This window comes from Eublepharis macularius, chromosome 2 (assembly GCF_028583425.1).
Source record: "Eublepharis macularius isolate TG4126 chromosome 2, MPM_Emac_v1.0, whole genome shotgun sequence".
Classification (NCBI taxonomy): domain Eukaryota; kingdom Metazoa; phylum Chordata; class Lepidosauria; order Squamata; family Eublepharidae; genus Eublepharis; species Eublepharis macularius.
In genome coordinates, this window is record NC_072791.1 from 131,817,499 (window position 1) to 131,834,544 (window position 17,046).

Below are 17,046 nucleotides of genomic sequence, written 5' to 3' on the forward strand. Positions count from 1 at the left end.
GCATTTGACCACATACACAAATACCTGTAAAATCAAGATATATTTGATGACTTGAAACTTGAATTGTCAGTCTCCAGATGGGAGCTGGAGTTATCTCAGAATTATAACTGATCTACAGACTACAGAGCAAAAGGTAGTGTTGGAGAGTTGACCCTATGGCACCACATTCCTGCAGAGTCCCCTCCCATCCCCCCCAAAAACCTCCACCCTCCTCTGATTTCGCCTCTAAATCTCCAGGAATATTCCAAGCCAGAGTTGGCAACCGTACTTCAAACCCAATTCTTAGAACCTCTGAAGTCAAAAGGCAATTAATGGGGTACCCCCGTTTACAGTATGATCATGCTGTGCCTGAAAAAATCTATACATTCGCTTATGAACAGCTAGGGGTGCTAGGCTTGGCCCAGCCAACCATTATCAACAGCTAAGTGATGCAAAATTTTATCCCATAAAAGCAGTTTACTCTGTGCACTGCACGAGCCCTGGAAGTCTTGATAAGTTGCTGACTAGCTACAGTGTGAGTCAGATTTTGGATAAGTCAGTAAAGTTTCAGTTAGCTTCAGACACCAATTAATAGAATTATTTTATTAGAAAAAATAATTGATGACAATTGGAAAGACTGTGGTCAAATGAATTTAAACAAATGTTGAAGATACTACTGGAGGGTATGTTTTAATCCTGTATTGTTCAGACATATTTCAAGCACTGTATCACATGAGAATACTCCAGAATATTTTTGACTGCTTCCTTTAGTGCAAATACCATGGGTATCTTGGAAGGGAAAGGCCTTCCTCTTGTAATATGAAGATGTCACACCTTTTCCATACTCTTGTTTCTGCATCATAATCCAGCACAACTTGTGGGCCACCATGCTGAACACCGACTACTAGTCATGTACTGTGGCCTGCCAGAAGCTGGATGAACTGCCTGGTTTTTCAGTCCCAGGCAGACACCAAAAACTACTGTTTCTTTACTGCATTTTATTTTAAGATTTTTGCCCCACTTCCTCAACCAAATCATTCTCAGGATATCTTAGAATTAAACTCAAATTGAAATCACAGTAAACAACATTAATAAAATAAAACCAACATTAACAAAATTAAAAATTAGCAACATCACAAATAATCTATACAAGCCACCTGAACCAATGAAATTTTTGAAATGTCTGATTCCTGAATAAATACTTGTTTACCTCCCCCTGAGCTTTAACACCCCGTGAACTAATACTTCAACCAACTTTACAATGGGTAGATTCCTAGATAATTATCTCTTAATACCAGCATGTTTTATTATTTTCATTTATACATTTAATTAACCTCTCAAATCAAGTGATTCTGTTGCATGGGTCCACAACTTTTTTGAGCCTGTGGACACTTTGGAATTCTGACACATGGTGGTTGGTACAATCACAAAATGGCTGTGGCAGGAGGAGAAGCCAGCCACAAAATGCAGCCACAAGAGGTAGAGCCAGCCATGAAATGTCCAGGAGTAAGGTCAGGCATAACTCTAATAGTAACTCTTCAACATTTCAAGCAGAAGCTCTGTTTAATAGGGTATCTTTTAAAACAAACGTACTGTTTTAAAATATTTTCATGCGTACATGGAGCTTATATTTAGTCACACAGTGAAGGTCCTTGTGCTGTGCCAAAGCAACTTTTGAATAATCTGCGCAGACAATTAGATCCCCAGGGGCCAATCAGAAGTCCTGTTGGGTAAAAGCCCCATTTGGCCCCACTCACTTTATAAAAAGACTGAATTTCTTACTGAGCAATCCATTCTTATGAAAGAATCACCTGCTTATAATTGTATACTGATGTATATTATCTTTTTCTCCATTTTGTTGTTACCATTTTCAGAATTAGTAAGTAACACCAGTCTTGAAAGGAACCATTCATGTATTCTTGGTACAACATCAGAGCAGCAAAACAAGGGCAGAGAGCACCATCCATAGAGAAAGATGCAGCATGAAGTTAGCATAAATATTCCTCGATCCTATATAAATCAGCTCCTTATAGACATCTTAGTTGAGGTTAATGTTTAACATGGCCTTTAATGTGGGTTTCTTCTCTTTTTGAACAGGCATGGTGTCTGCCTTTTATGACTCTTTCTCCCTGTCACTTCCTTGCATTACAACTTTGCTGCAGTCCACATGCATAGTAAAAATGTTAATGAAGCACGTTGCACGGCTATTGAGAAAGTGCATAATCTCTCCCCAGATGATTGCCAATCTCTCTCCTACTATAAAATTACTAAGACATTACATCAAGGCTTTGGAGATCCACAGCAGGAGAAAACATAGTCTGTGACATGGTGCTGGATGTTTGCTACGAGGTTTAGCAAAGCGTGTACACAATAAGAATCTGGATATCTGATGGAAGAAGATGAAAGGGCAGTTCTTCAACAAATTACTCTATCAGTAAATATTAGCTTAGCAAAAGCCAAAACTGGACTACCTTACTTCTCTAGGGGGAAAAGGAAGAGATAAGGAAAGAGCCATCAAGGGGTGCCTGGAGCTTATAAAGCTGAATGCTACCTTGAGAGCCAGTCCAAGTTATTCTGTTCTGTCCAGCTATATGCTTACTAAGGCTTCTTTCATACACAAATTCATATCCATACCATCTGGGTAAGGGTGGGCACACTTTGCGTTGCAAACCTGCATAGTAAAACTACTTCTGTTGAAACTGCTTGATCATATGTGATTAATGCATGCAGATTTGAATGTTGGAGAGAAAGAAGGCAGGGGATGAAAGTGACAATATTTCTGTCACTTACAGAAACCATGTTATTTAGGTTGCAATTAGTCAAGACATGGGGGATGTGCTTGGATCTCTCAGAGTCTTTATTTAAAAACAGCCACTTCAAGGTTTAATTTGGATCAGGGTTATATGATGTAACTCCCCCCTGCCATTTCCAAGGTATAAATCCTGCTCAGCCCAGTTGCTGTTAGCACCACCATCTTGGGGGAAAGGCACGGGACATGTCAAAATATTACAACAGAACATCTGCTTTCCCCTATTCCATCCTCAGCACAATTGAGATCTTAATGCTCCACAAACAAGGGATATGATTCTTCTTTGAACTCAGGAAGGAAAGAGAGCTCTATTTCCATGGACAATAGCCTAGTTGATAAGTTCACTAGGCAACAATCACTAGTGACCCAGGACAGAGAGTCTTCTCTTTTGATTTCCCCCCGACTAGTTAACTCCACCCAATGAGCCCAGTGAAAGATTATATGCATAAGAAACTATGTGGTATCTCTAATTCTTTCAAATCTTTATGGCAAACTTACTTTGTGGGTAACTACAACATTAATATTAGCTGGCTACTATAGGCACAGAAATGGTTATTAAGTTTATTTTTATTTTATTTATTCAATTCACATTTCTATTCCGCCCTCCATGAGTGGGCTCAGGGCGGATCACAGCCCATTAAAATACAATAAAATTCCGTTTCCATAAAACATTTTAAAACATATTAAAATAAAAACATATTTCTAGTTATACAGTCAGCCTTACAAACTAAAACAGGATGGTAGACTGCCTTCGCAGGGAGGGTTAGATTTTATACGCCCCTTATTGTTTCAGGCAGGTGGAGGCCCAGACCTCAGCCATGTGCCTGGCGAAACAGCTCTGTCTTATAGGCCCAGTGAAAAGATAGTAGGTCTTGCTGGGCCCTGGTTTCAGCAGACAGAGCATTCCGCCAGGTGGGAGCCAGGACTGAAAAGGCCCTGGCTCTGGTTGAGGCTAGGCCTCCCTGGGGCCAGGGGCCACCAACAGCTGTTTATCTCCTGATCAGAGTGTCCTCCGGGGGAATATATGGGGAGAGATGGTCCCGCAGATACGCTGGTCCCAGTCCACATAGGGCCTTATGGTTCAGTACCAAAACCTTGAATCTGATCCGATACTCCACAGGCAACCAATGCAGCTTGTGTAATATTGGTGTTATATGTTTCCCATTTGGCACTCTCATAATAACGTGTGCTGCTGCATTTTGTACCAGCTGTAATCTCCAGGTCAGGCTCAAGGGCAGCCCTGCTAGAGCGAGTTGCAGTAATCTAGTCTAGAGATTACCATTGCCTGGACCACTGACAGGTACAGGACAAGTTGCCTGGTCTGGTGCAGATAGAAAAAAGAGGACCTGACAACTGCTGTGACCTGTGCCTCCATTTTCAGGGAGGCGTCCAGGATCACCCCAGGCTCCTAACTGGCACTCGACGTGCCCCATCAAGGACCGGGAGCCAGAGTCCCAAGTCTAATCCCCCATGGCTCAAGTACAGGACCTCCGTCTTGGTTGAGTTCAATTTCAGCCAACTATGTTTCAACCAGCCAGTCATGGTTGCAAAAGCACATTCCAGGACATCTGGGGCTGAGTCAGGCCGACCATCTATCATCAGATACAACTGGGTGTCATCTGCATATTGGCACCCAAGTCTGAAACTTTGCACCAGCTGGGCAAGGGGGCGTATAGAGACATTAAACAGTGGTGGGGAGAGTATTGCTCCAAAGGGTGGCGGGATGACAATTTCTCCCCAAGCGCCACCCTCTGTCCCCGATTGTTGAGAAAAGAGAGAAGCTGCTGCAAGGCTGTTCCTTGTATCCCCACATCGGCGAGGCAGTGTGTCAAAAGATCATAATTGACTGTATTGAACGCTGCCAACAGATCCAGTACTATCAGCAATGCCGAGCCACCTCGGTCCAGGTGTCTGCTAAGATTGTCTGTTAGGGCGACCAGCAACATCTCCATCCCATGTCCCAGGCGGAACCCAGACTGGAAGGGATCTAGGGCCAAGACTTTCTTCAGGAAGTTATTGATTAAATGTAACCTGACTTGGATAGCTGAGGTAGCCTGATATCATCAGATCTTGAAAGCTAAGGTGGGTTGGCCCTGGGCAGTATTTGGATAGGAGACCACCAGAGAAGTCCAGGTTCACTGTGCAGAGGCAGGCAATGGCAAACCACCTCTGTTAGTCTCTTGCCTTGAAAAATCTATGGGGTTGTGTTCATCTGCAGAGCATTGCTGCTTGAAGTGGTATAATGTACTAAGTGCAGAGAGTTGAAGACAGATCACCTGAGCTGAAGAGAGGAGTTTTTAGCTAACATAATCAAAATAGGTTTCACATAAACTACCAAGCCCATTGTTAACGTCTATCATATAAATGCTTTGTGCTAGTCAATATGTTATATAGACACAATCCACTAAGAATTACAAGTCCCATTCATGCCAGTGATGCTTAGCACCAAGAAGGGTGTGGTGCATCAGCTCAAGTCCCTTTGTAGTCATGCACAAGACAAACACAACAATTAATGGCCACAGGCATCCAGTTACTCCAAGAAGGCCCAGATGAGCACATCCACATTAGTTGCATGCTTGGTAGCCTGCTTCTGCAAGCACATTTCCATTGCTGGATCACACTGACAGAAATGCCTAAGGTCTCTATGAATGGTGACTACTACCCAAACCTAGGAGCCGCAAACAATATTCTTCATACAAACAATGGTCACTTAATCCTGATTTCTTCTACATTTCACAGCTATGTGTCACCTCCTGTAGCTTATGCACATATAGATATGTGTCTCTTATAAAACCCCTTTGAACAATGTGACCCAATGTGCTGTGCTATAAATACCTGTTTCTGTGTTAATGGAAAAACTCTAATTCAAGAATGATGCTGCGAGTTTGTACTCTAGACCTTTGCCCGTGTGTGCAACAACCATTAATCTGACTTAGCAGAGAATGCCAAACCTTCAGCTCCATAGGCATTGCTTTGTCACTTCCATTAAAAAATGAGAAATCAATTTTCTACTCAAAGCAAAATGAAAACTAACCTTGGCCGTTTCCAGACGGCTTACCTGACTCCGGAACGTTGCGCCATCTTGCGGGGAAAACGCGAAATATCGTGTTTTCTCACGCGAGTTTTGCGCGACGTTGCGTTTTCCCCGCAAGATGGTGCAACGTTCCGGAGCCAGGTAAGCCGTCTGGAAACGGCCCTTGTTTTACTTTGTACAATGAAAATGAAGTCTTATGATGAAATGATTTTAATAGTGTAGATGAGAAAAAAAATAATTGTTTTTATTTTTTATGCTTCTTAAGGAGGCATGACTTGAAGCAAATTCAATGTTTAAGTGGTGCACAAATGTGGACATGACTTGAGAGAATGCTTGGCTTAAAATATATGACAGTCTTTAATGCAGTCAATGAAATGTACTTGTATGCTGCAGAATGAGGAAGAATGTCCATCCATGTCTGGCAGGCAGAAGTAGATACAGCCCACTAACTGGATTGTAACCTCAACACATTTCAATGGGACTTGCATGGATCACATATAGGATACACAGCAGTACTACAGGGGAAACTGAATGAGTATGCCATCCAGTGTAGGTCCACTGGAAAGCTGGGGATCCTTTGGGTTTCAGAGATTGTCCAGAGATGGGCCCATCCCCAGACTCTGTGCCTCACCACTCCATTCCACCCCCAGCTGTGGGAGCCCCGCCAAGTAGGAAAGCAGTTGGCAGAAGTCAGCTATGTTTTGAGCCAATTCTTTAGGATGATACCAATACTTCCAGGTTGCACCAGAAGTGACATAATTGCAGGGCACCACAGAGCACATGTGCCCTGTGTGCACACCAAAAGGTAAGTCACAAGTGCTCCTACAACCCAACACCTACCAATTGCCAGGGAGGACCTGATGACCCTAGTTTCAGCTGCAGTGACCATAGGAGGCCAAAGTACAGCAGGAACTGCAGAACCCAGCCTAGCAGAGACAAAGGTGGCAACAGCCAGAATGGCACCACACTGCCAGGTGGAGTGAGCAGGCAGGCAGGCAGTAGGAAGTAGGGGCAGCCAGTATAATCATCAGCCTCAGGAAAGGACAGGAGACAGGCACAGACCAGCTGGCAGGGTGGCTTTATCCAGCAGGTCTCCTGGAATAGCTAATGGGAGGCTGGCAGGGGATCAAAGGGAGGGCCTATCACAGAAGCTGCTGCTCTTCCTTTCTCTGATAGGCCAGACCATGGGGACAGCAAGAAGTTGGTTGGCATGCTTATGATAAATATAAAATGGATGGTATGTTCTTACATCATTATATAAGAAAAAGTATTTTCTCTGTATGGCTGAAGGACAAAAAATTTTTGGGAGAAAGAAGACCTTTATGGATTGTTCCTGCAGAAGTTATAAAACCGCATTCAGAATATCAAGGGAAGGAATGGCTAACTTACAAAGACTTGTTGTTAATGCATGGAGATATAACTAAAATGAAGAAAGGACTTAACTTTTAAATATGGATGGCTACATTTTTCCGGGGCTGAGAGAGCTGAGGTCCAGGAGACAGAGAGGAACCCAGTGGTGAAACGTCTTCCTTTCACTGTTCTGACACCTGGGGATCTTTGGATTGACCTTGCATGATTACTACAATGATGATGGATGGTGGAACGGGGGTGGCTGGGTGGGTGGTGTCACATCCATCCAGACCAACCATGTCATCTAAATATCTATAACCTAGAAGGAGGCTGGATTTTGTCAAAGGGGATGTACTATCTAATATTTCAGTTGCTAATTAAATACTTGACTCCTATTAACTTTGTATGTAAAAGGTACTCTAAAGTTAACCTCCAGGTTTGTATTTTTTGGCAATACTGAGGACCTAACTGGGTCTGTGTGATCCATGCATGCTTGTGAATTCTTTGTTGAGAGGCCAGTTCCCAGGTATACAGGGCCTAATTTGTATCAGGACTATGGTGGTCAAAAAGAAGTGGCTTTAGCCTTCTCCCTGTGCTAACTTCCCCATGAGGCCACTTTTTGTCCCACTGGGAGCTCAACATGTACTGATAGGGTACAAGAAGTGTTCTATAGTGAGGCAAATAGCAGTCCCTCAGAACTGTTTTAGGTCAGGAAAATGGCATGTAGGGCAGGGATAAGTACTTCCTCCCTGTGTGCTGTGGTCCCAATCCAAATCAGGTGACATATGCCTGGGCATTGAGTTTCCCACGGGGAACTCACAAGAGCATGTTTAACAGTCCATGTGGCAGACCCAGATCTGAATTACTGTTTATCATATAGTTAACTCCTAAAATTGATCAAGCAGTATGATTGTCAATCCATTAATCTCTTTTGGGTTGTTTAGGTAAATTAATGTAGTATTTGTGATTTGTTCTTTAGTGTACCAGAAAAGAAAATCAGAAATTTTCCTATTTTTCCCCTAAATAACCACCTGTTTCTTTAACTATAAATGCACCCCCACCCCCAGTAACTGGGTTTGACTTTAAGTCTTCATCTATTTACTGAAAAGTAACATTTTTATACAAAAATTGTTGAACTTTGTAAGCTTGTTGTAACTGCAAGAAGGGGCTTTGCATTCCCAATATCCACGCACTGTTGCTGAACTCACACAGGAGGGAATCGGACAAGATAAAATGCAAATGACAAGCTTGTGCTGCTTCAATTTACATAAGGCTAGGAAAGGGGTGCTAACCTTTCCACCTCCATTCTTAAACTGGGATTACATTTTTATTAGTAATTTTATTAGTAATTAGAGCCAGTTTGGTGTAGTGGTTAAGAGTGTGGGACTCTAATCTGGAGAGCCGGGTTTGATTTCCCACTCCTCCACTTGAAGCCAGCTGGTGACCTTGGGCTAGTCACAGTTCTCTGGAGCTCTCTCAGCCCCACCCACCTCACAGGGTGTTTGTTGTGGGGATAGTAATAACATACTTTGTAAACCGCTCTGAGTGGGCATTAAGTTGTCCTGAAGGGCGGTATATAAATCAAATATTATTATTATTTAAAAGGGGGAAATATTTAAGAACATGCAGTTAAACAAGGGTGGGAGGCATTTTTAGTTAAACAAAAGAGGGAGTTATATAGGGAAAAAACTTAGAAAATTACTGATTTCCTTTTCAGGTACATTAACAGAACAAATCACAAATACATAGATTTACATTGATTTACCCAAACAACTCAAAATAGATTGATTAACCAATTAATTGTACTGCTTGAGGAGCAGTACAATTTTGAACAACAAAAATTGAGTGGAGGTTGAATGGTTAAAAAAAAACATTCCCTGCATGAGGCCACACAAACTGAAGTCTCAAAGCTGGCACCTTACTTTTAAAAAAAAACACCTGGGGCTCTGTCATCCCTGTACAATTGTAAACTTTTAAATAATTCTGCAAGGTACAGGCAGAAGATCATGCCAAGTACAACTTCACATGTTAATTTCTTTGGTCAAGGAAAAAGCCACCATATAGTAGTGTTCATACAGGATTGTTGGGAACTCAGTGGTAGCAGCATAATTTAAGTGAACTATACACGCAAGTACAAATTGGGCGAGGCTTTAGGAAGCAGAACAACACTGAAAGTCCAGACATTCCATAATGAATGTATAGTTTGCATGAAGTATATATTTCAAGTAAGACAGAACAGGGTGTGAGCAAACATGTACATTGCTGCAAACCTAATATTTGTTCAGCTTTGCTCTTGAATGCTTCTATTCCTAGTTTCATTCATTTCTGCTTTGTGTTACTGCTTTGTAACTGGACTTTCTATGTGCAAGGAGCTAACTCCAGCCTATTCGAAAGGGCAGAGTCATGGACTGCAATTAAGTCAGTGCAAAGGCAGCTGCATAAAGGGAGATCTTTCTCTCAAAAATTCATACCCTAGATATCTAGCTGGTTTTTAAGGTGCTACTAAACCCAATTCTTGCATAAAACGTGTGTGTGTGTTATGCGCTGTCAAGTCACTTCTAACAGCAACCCTATGAATGAAAGACATCCAAAATGACCTATCATTAACAGCCTTACTCAAATTTTGCAAACTGGAGCATGTGGCTTCCTTTATCGAGTCCCGCCATCTCACTTTGGGTGTTCCTCTTTTTCTACTGCCTTTCATTTTTCCTAGCATTATTAATTTTTTCCAGAGAATCTTGTCTTCTCATGATGTGACCAAAATATGATAGCCTCAGTTTAGACATTTTAGCTTCTAGGGAAATCTAAAATCCACTTATTTTTTAGGCCATCCATGGGATCTACAAAACTTTCCTTCATAAAGCATGAGCAGGCAATTAAAGGAGAAAACATTATAAAAATGTGCTTTCTAGTCAGATGACCTTAAGTAATGGATTTACCTCTCCCTTTCCAGTTATGAGCACACTGTGTCCCACTGGAATCAATAGAACAGGACTTAATCATACAGGACTTTTGCTGCACGGTCCTAATTCTGTCTTCAGGGTAACTAATTCTCATAGTCTAGTGTTGATGGCTACAAGCAGTATGTGAAAATCATCCGGAAGACATCTCTCTACTTCAGAAATAGCAGCCCTCTGAGCCAGCCACTCATTTTATGAAGAGCAGAGGTCTCCCATCAGATTACTAACCAAGGCCAACCCTGCATAGCTTCTGAGATCTGATGAGATCAGGCTCACCTGGGATATCCAAGCATTAATAGTAAGCACAATTAAGAATGTATGTTAAGTCTGACCCTAACTTTTCCATGTAAGAAAAAATGCAAGTGGGGACTCACAAGGACTTGTGGAGGACATCTCTGTTCCCCCTTCCCCACCATGCCCTCTTTCCTTTCTCTGCCCCCATAGCTTGTTCCCCTTTTCCTGATTCCTTCTTTCCCACCTACCTCTGTCTGCCCTGCATTCACCTTTCTTCATTCCTCCTCTAGCAGGCTCTCCACTATGTTGCATGGTACCAGCTGAGACAGGTCCAGTTGCATTGTGAGGAACCTGCAAGGACTGAGACAACTTCACTTTCCTCTGTATACCCTTCCCCACACAATTTCCTCTTTCCTGGCAGGCTCCATATGTTCTCCTTTCCCCAGCTCCTCTCTCGCCTCTGAAATAGTAGCCCTCTGAGCCAGCCACTCATTTTATGAAGGGGAGAGCATCCCCATGAGAGAAGTGTGTAGCTTCTCGTGGCCTGTGCTGCACTTCCTAGGATTGTGCATACAAGTTGTGGCAGCTTCTAATCTTGCTCTCCCAAGAAATAAGGAGGTGATAAATTGTGTGGATGTGAACTGTGGGCTCCCAGCTGTCAACCCTGAATAACCCCATTGTTTTTTTAAAAAAGGTAACTTAAAATCATGATCTGGATATCATGAGAAACTGCAGAGCACAAACTCCTGATCTTTGAATTATATAATTATGGTATCATATGAATTCTTCTGTGTGGGTGTTGTACCTAACATTACAGTATACTAAAGTGAAGAAATGCAATGTCGTTAGAACAAATAAAGCATTTATTAAATAAGTGGAAGCATGTACTGCTGCTATGTAGGATCTGCTAGTATGACTATAAATTTTATTGCCAAAGTAGTTCTCAAAAGTTGTCTTTGCAGGTTGTTCCTATAACTGGGTGGCAGGCAGAATCTGAAGGCATCTGGCTTCTCCTGTTTCTGCAGGCACACTGAAAGAAATGCTCCCAGAGTTGCTCTGTAGTTCAACGCAGGAAAGGAAATCTATCAGACGGCATTTATGGTCAGGAGGCCTGGCTCTTCCCCCACCCTCCAGACCCTGCCCAGCAGCTGAATGAAACCTGGGGAGAGTTCCAAGGCTGCAACTGAGTCATAGCTAGTGGGATAGGCAGCCACTGCATTCCACAGGCCAGTCATCCTGTGACTCACAAGAAAGCCTGAGGGGGAGGGGAGGCTGAAGGCCAACTGCCGATGGCATCTGTGTTTGAAGAGAGCGCAAAGCAAGCATTGGGGAGGGAGGGAGAACAGAATGAAGAGAAAAAGAGTCTTGGTTAGCAGGCAGACACACACGGAGAGTGCAGCCCGGACAAGGGGGTGGCACCATTTTTACACTTGGACATTTAAAGGGCCTCACACTCCGACAGTGAGCTTTGGCTCATGGCCTCTGAATTTTCACTGGCCAGAAAAACTATCTACCGTTGAAATTGCTAGGAAAACTGAATCACAGGGACCTGACTCTCTCATTCAGAGTTGCACATAAAAATGCTGTGAATGTTGTGCCTCCAAACGTAACCTGGCCACATCTGACAGGAAATCTGCTCACTCCCCCCCTCCCCTGCACACCTCTAGGACTGAAGAAATTCAACTGACCTCTGGACTTAAAATCAGTTTCTGATGGTCAAGCTAGATGTGCAGTTTTTTAAAGAGTTGGCTCTGGGTTCTCCACTCACACAGCAACTCTGGGGAAATGGCTGTTAAAAAATAGAGAGTCCATCTGGCCCCAGAATGCCTCTGCAGGAGGAGGGGTTCCTTCCTCCTCACTCAAGCCCTGTCAAAATAGCATAGGAGGGACATTTCCCGTTTTTTTCTGCTCCACACGGAGTATTAACAGCCTTTCCCCAAAGTTGCTGTGTGGCTACAGGGAACCCAAGTTGGAACCCAACTCTTTAAAAATCTGCATTTCTAGCTTGACCCTGAGAGCCAATGTGGTGCAGTGGCTAGAGTGACAGACTGGAATCTGGGTGATCCAGGTTTGATTCCCCACTCTGCCATGAAAGCTCCCAGGGTGACCTTGGGCCAGTCACCTACTCTCAGTCTAGCCCACCGCACAGGGTTGTTGTGAGGAAAAATAGAGAGAGGAATGATGTAAACTGCTTTGAGTCTCCACTGGGGAGAAAGGCAGGATAACAATGAAGTAAAATTTCCCCCATACTGTAAGAAAGAACTCAAATCTTGGTAGTTGTTCCTTTGCATTAGAATTAATAAGAATATACCTCCCCTCTCTTTACAGACTTTGTGCAGGAGAGGCTGACTCCTATTGTCCCAGGCCATCTGCTTCCGGACAGAAAGGTTTTATTTTACTTGTTCCACTGCCGTGAGGACCATTGTAATATTTCTCTCTTTGTGTGTGAGCATTGCGTGTTCCAGAAAAATGCGGTTTATAAATAAAGAACGTGCAAGATGGATGAACAATAGTAAAATGGTATCTCTGCTTTGAATCTGTGCAGAGCTGTAACTGGAAACCTCATCAGAGAGGTGAGACACGAGAGCGGGTTAAAGAACAAGAGAGGTTTGGGGCGCTTCAGATCGGAAGTGTAGTAATAAAACGGATCTCCTCTCGAACTTGGATCCACGAAGCTGGGTCAAGCCAGGAAGCAAATCCACCCCGCCCCCCCCCCCATGGAAAGTACAAGGGAGAAGACCACGTGCGTGCGTGTCCATGGGGGAGGGTGTGCGCGTGTGTGAGAACGCACCTTAGGAAAGCGGGCCTTTCCAGAAAATGCGTCGAGATTTGCCCCAGGCAACGGGGAGCTGAATGAGAGCAGGGCGGCTTTCTTCTCTTTCGCAGCTGCCGAGTTTCCTCCCGGCCTCGAGGCGCGTCTGATCAGCCAGCTGGTCCGGGTCTTTCAGGGAGGGGAGGCGGGGGGGAGGCGAGGGGGCGGCAGGAAGAAGCGCGACATTCAGCCGCGAGGGCCGGCCTCGTCTTGCCTTGCGCGAGCTGGGGCGGGCGGGGCGGCTGCGGGGCGGGCCATAAATGGGTCCCGCCGGCTGCGGGCGCGTACAGCAGCAGCAGCAGCAGCAGGGCGATCGGCTGGCAGCAGCGTGGTACGGCGCAGCTGAGGCGTCGGAGCAGCGGCACGGGCAGCGGAGGCGCGATGAAGGGCCCGGCGTCGGAGGTGATCCGCGAGGGCGAGCTGGAGAAGCGGAGCGACAGCCTCTTCCAGCTGTGGAAGAAGAAGCTGGTGGTGCTGAGCAAGGACAGCCTGCGGCTGGTCTCGCCCGAGGGCGGCGGCCGGGCCAAGGCCAAGGAGCTGCGCTTCGGCGCCATCCAGAAGGTGGACTGCGTGGAGCGCACCGGCAAGTACGTCTACTTTACCATCGTGACCACGGACCGCAAGGAGATCGACTTTCGGTGCCCGGGCGAGAGCTGCTGGAACGCCTCCATCACCATGGCGCTGATCGACTTCCAGAACAAGCGCGCCATCCAGGACTTCAAGAGCCGCCAGGAGGCCGTCGAGCAGGCGGCCGCCGGCACCCGAGACAGGCGCCTGGCCAGGGCCCCCTGAGCATCGCGCCCGCGCAGAGCCGAAGGTAAGCCCGACCCAGCCCTAGCCCCGCTCCGTCGAGAGTGGGCTTCGGGATGTGTTTCTCGCCTGCCAGTCGATAACTTGAATAAAAACTTCAAACCCTGGTTTAGTCAATGCATGCTAAAGTTTGCCTCGTTCGGCTCTTTATGCCTTTCATTGAATGTCCGGAGACAAAGTGCCAGTCGCGTTGGCATGTTAGGAGTAGTTTGATTACCTCCTCAGCTCCTGCAGGCTTGAATCCATACAGAGCAGCGGAGGAGATCCCGGGAAATCTTCTATGCTGCCTCCGTGTGGGCTGCAGTACTTTGTCCTTTAATTTTTTAAATTGCCCATAGACGTGTAGGTATGATATGCGTGAACACAAAGGATGTAGCGTTTTCAACCTTTACTAGTGCAAAGGATTCTATAAAAGTAGTAGCTTCGTGGATTTGACTTTCTTGAAACGTGACAGGCCCTGTTAGAGTATTAAAGACACACTGGCTCTGGAAGTCACCTAGCATGCTGTGCTGTTCTTTTGGACAAGGCTAGTCTGGAATCAGCGGTGTTAGAGGGCAAGGGTCAGTTTACTTCATGCTTAATGTCAGGCTACGTATCACTCCACCACAGCAACCTCTGTCCTTTTCCAGATAGAGTTTGTGTGCATTTAATATACGGATTAACACACACACCCCACCACCACCCCAGCAAGGTATGCCCAGTGACCCTCATGTGATGCCCTGAAAATCCAAATGAATTAGTAGGATCAAACTTGGCTAGCAAAAGTCTGTGAACGGCCATAGCACAGTGCAATGCTGCTTTCAGGTCCTTCTTCAGATACCCTCTTTATCATCTCTGGTTCAGCGCTGCTACATAAAAACCACTCATGGGGGGCAGGAAAGTGCACTCCTGTGCAGATTTACTGCTAAGTACATTGAAACCAGTGGGCTTAGACTGAAGTAACTGCCTATGGCTGAACTAGATTGGGATGTTAGGATCATGAACTGTTTGAATGCTTTTCTGGACAAAGCAGGCAAGAGGGGGAGTGTGGGACCACTACAGAATTTATTACTGAAAGTCTCAATTTACAGTTATCTTCCTTGCACTATTATTAAACTTGGTATTATTAGTTACTGTTAGTTTTACTAGTTGGCATACATAAGTTAACCATTGGAGTTTAATTGATTTGGAATGTGCTTCCAAAAAGTCCCTTATAGTGTGTGAACCTGTGCTGAGTTCTCTAGCTGAAGCCCATTGATCTCAGTTAAACTCTGCACAAGATTGTACTATCAAGTGCTTAGTTTGGGGGATAAGGAAAATACAACTGCAGTTGCACACCTTGAGGGTGTGTAGTTTTATTTATTGGAAATCAGTCCCACTGAGTTCAATAGGGCTTACTTAGATGAGGGTGTGTACAGAATAGCCGCCTAATGTTGCAATCCTGTGTATGCTTACTTGAGAGTAAGCTCTATTGTATAAAGTGGGACCTACCAATGAATGCACTTTCAGAACTCTTTCAGCTCAGTTCTGTACTATTTTGCCACTTTTATTAGCAAAGCCACAAAATAAGATAGAAATTTTAGTTTCTTTTTCATAGGATTTATTGAATTTAGACTGAGATTTATAAGGTGTGTGTGTGGGGGGAGGGAGTCTCATTATACAATACTTTCTGTTTTTGTACTGGCTTATTGGTCCTGTGTAATTAATGATTTGCTTTTTTCTTGGTTTCCAGAAGACTATACCTCTTGATGACAAACCAAATCAAATGTCTTGGATTGCACCAGGACGGGATATCAATGAAGGAAAGCAACAAAGGATGCTAGCAATAAGATGGTCTCTTCCAGGTCTGATGAAGTGGCTGAGAAGAGGCCAGGCTTCCTTATAAGCCAAAGACTGTTTGTTGGGGGGGGGACAGATCTAGGGCAAAAGTGGCTGTTTGTGCAGAATGCCCATCTATGCAAAATGATCTCATTTTCTATATGGGATGCAAAGAATATGCAGTAACTGCAGTTGCAAAACTGGTTTAAATTATTTGTAATCTATATTTGTATTTATTTTGATAAATATCTTTAAGCACATGTATGTCTTAATATTGCTACTTCCGTTTTATATGTGTCCATTCCAAATAAAATACTTTTTTATTACTGAAAATGAAACTCCTTTTCTTTATTGGTAGAAGAAACATTGCTAGTGCACTGTGTTGACCAGAATCAAGCCTTGCAAGGATTCAGTAAATAGGTATGTGGTGGGATCCCCTTGCCTTAAGAGTGCCTGCCTTACTGGGCCACGTTTTCTCAGATAGCACCCATTTCTTGCCCCTGTCAGGATCATTGTGTTGAATAGGATCAAAAGGCTATCTATATTCTGTCATTTCCTCCCCTCACGTAAGTGTTAAACATGTCTAAAGTGGAGTTTTGCAGCAAGTTAAAGACTTTTAACAAGTGGAAACTTCCGTATAGCAGAGCTCTCTTTGTCAGATGCATGTAGTGGGTCCTCACTAGACAGAGATTTATATATGAGATTTATAGAAGAAAAAAATAAACAGGGTCAAAGAGACATGAAATGCTGGAAGGACAGGCCGAGATGTAATCAAGAAAAGTACAGAGGCCATTTACAATAGCAGTAATTGGCCATTTCTCTAATGTTACTAAACCGGTTGACACCAGTAATGTCTACTAATTTATATTGGTGAGTGTGCCACGGAGAGGGAGCAGCTGCATTAGGTGCTTACAAATGAAGATCTCCAGATTACTTATCTGACATAACCCATGTGCTACAGCGAAAGACAGAACCTCCTCACTGCCTCTAGATTCGTAGCCAGACAAACCTGAGAAAAAGTTCCTTTTTAAACCCCAGTACGGCTGTCAGTCAAATCTCATGTTGAAAACATATACAAGGGGAAAGTAGTACAATAATAGCAGGGCCCTTTGACTGCAAGCGGTGCATAATCTGCTAGCCGCTAGGGTTGAGCTGAGTGTTCTCCAGCAAATGGTTCCGGTGCAAAAAAGGCCTTCAGAAAGTTTCTCCAAAGCTTCCCTTTTCATGTCATTTTGCTGATGCTCATGGTTCTGGTTGGTTA

General features: G+C 44.2%; 1 protein-coding gene across 1 annotated transcript; it reads left to right on the plus strand.

Moving 5' to 3' along the window:
- Nucleotides 1-13,458: 13,458 nt before the first annotated feature.
- LOC129324566 (pleckstrin homology-like domain family A member 2) lies at nt 13,459-16,112 on the plus strand. Its single transcript, XM_054971885.1, has 2 exons — nt 13,459-13,995; nt 15,700-16,112. Exon 1 carries the CDS (start codon nt 13,560-13,562, stop codon nt 13,968-13,970), a length of 411 nt encoding a protein of 136 aa, XP_054827860.1. The 5' UTR covers nt 13,459-13,559; the 3' UTR covers nt 13,971-13,995; nt 15,700-16,112.
- Nucleotides 16,113-17,046: the final 934 nt, after the last annotated feature.

What these genes read in the sequence shown, in the direction of transcription:
- LOC129324566 (XM_054971885.1), top strand. Translation starts at nt 13,560, where the DNA reads ATGAAGGGCCCGGCGTCGGAGGTGATCCGCGAGGGCGAGCTGGAGAAG.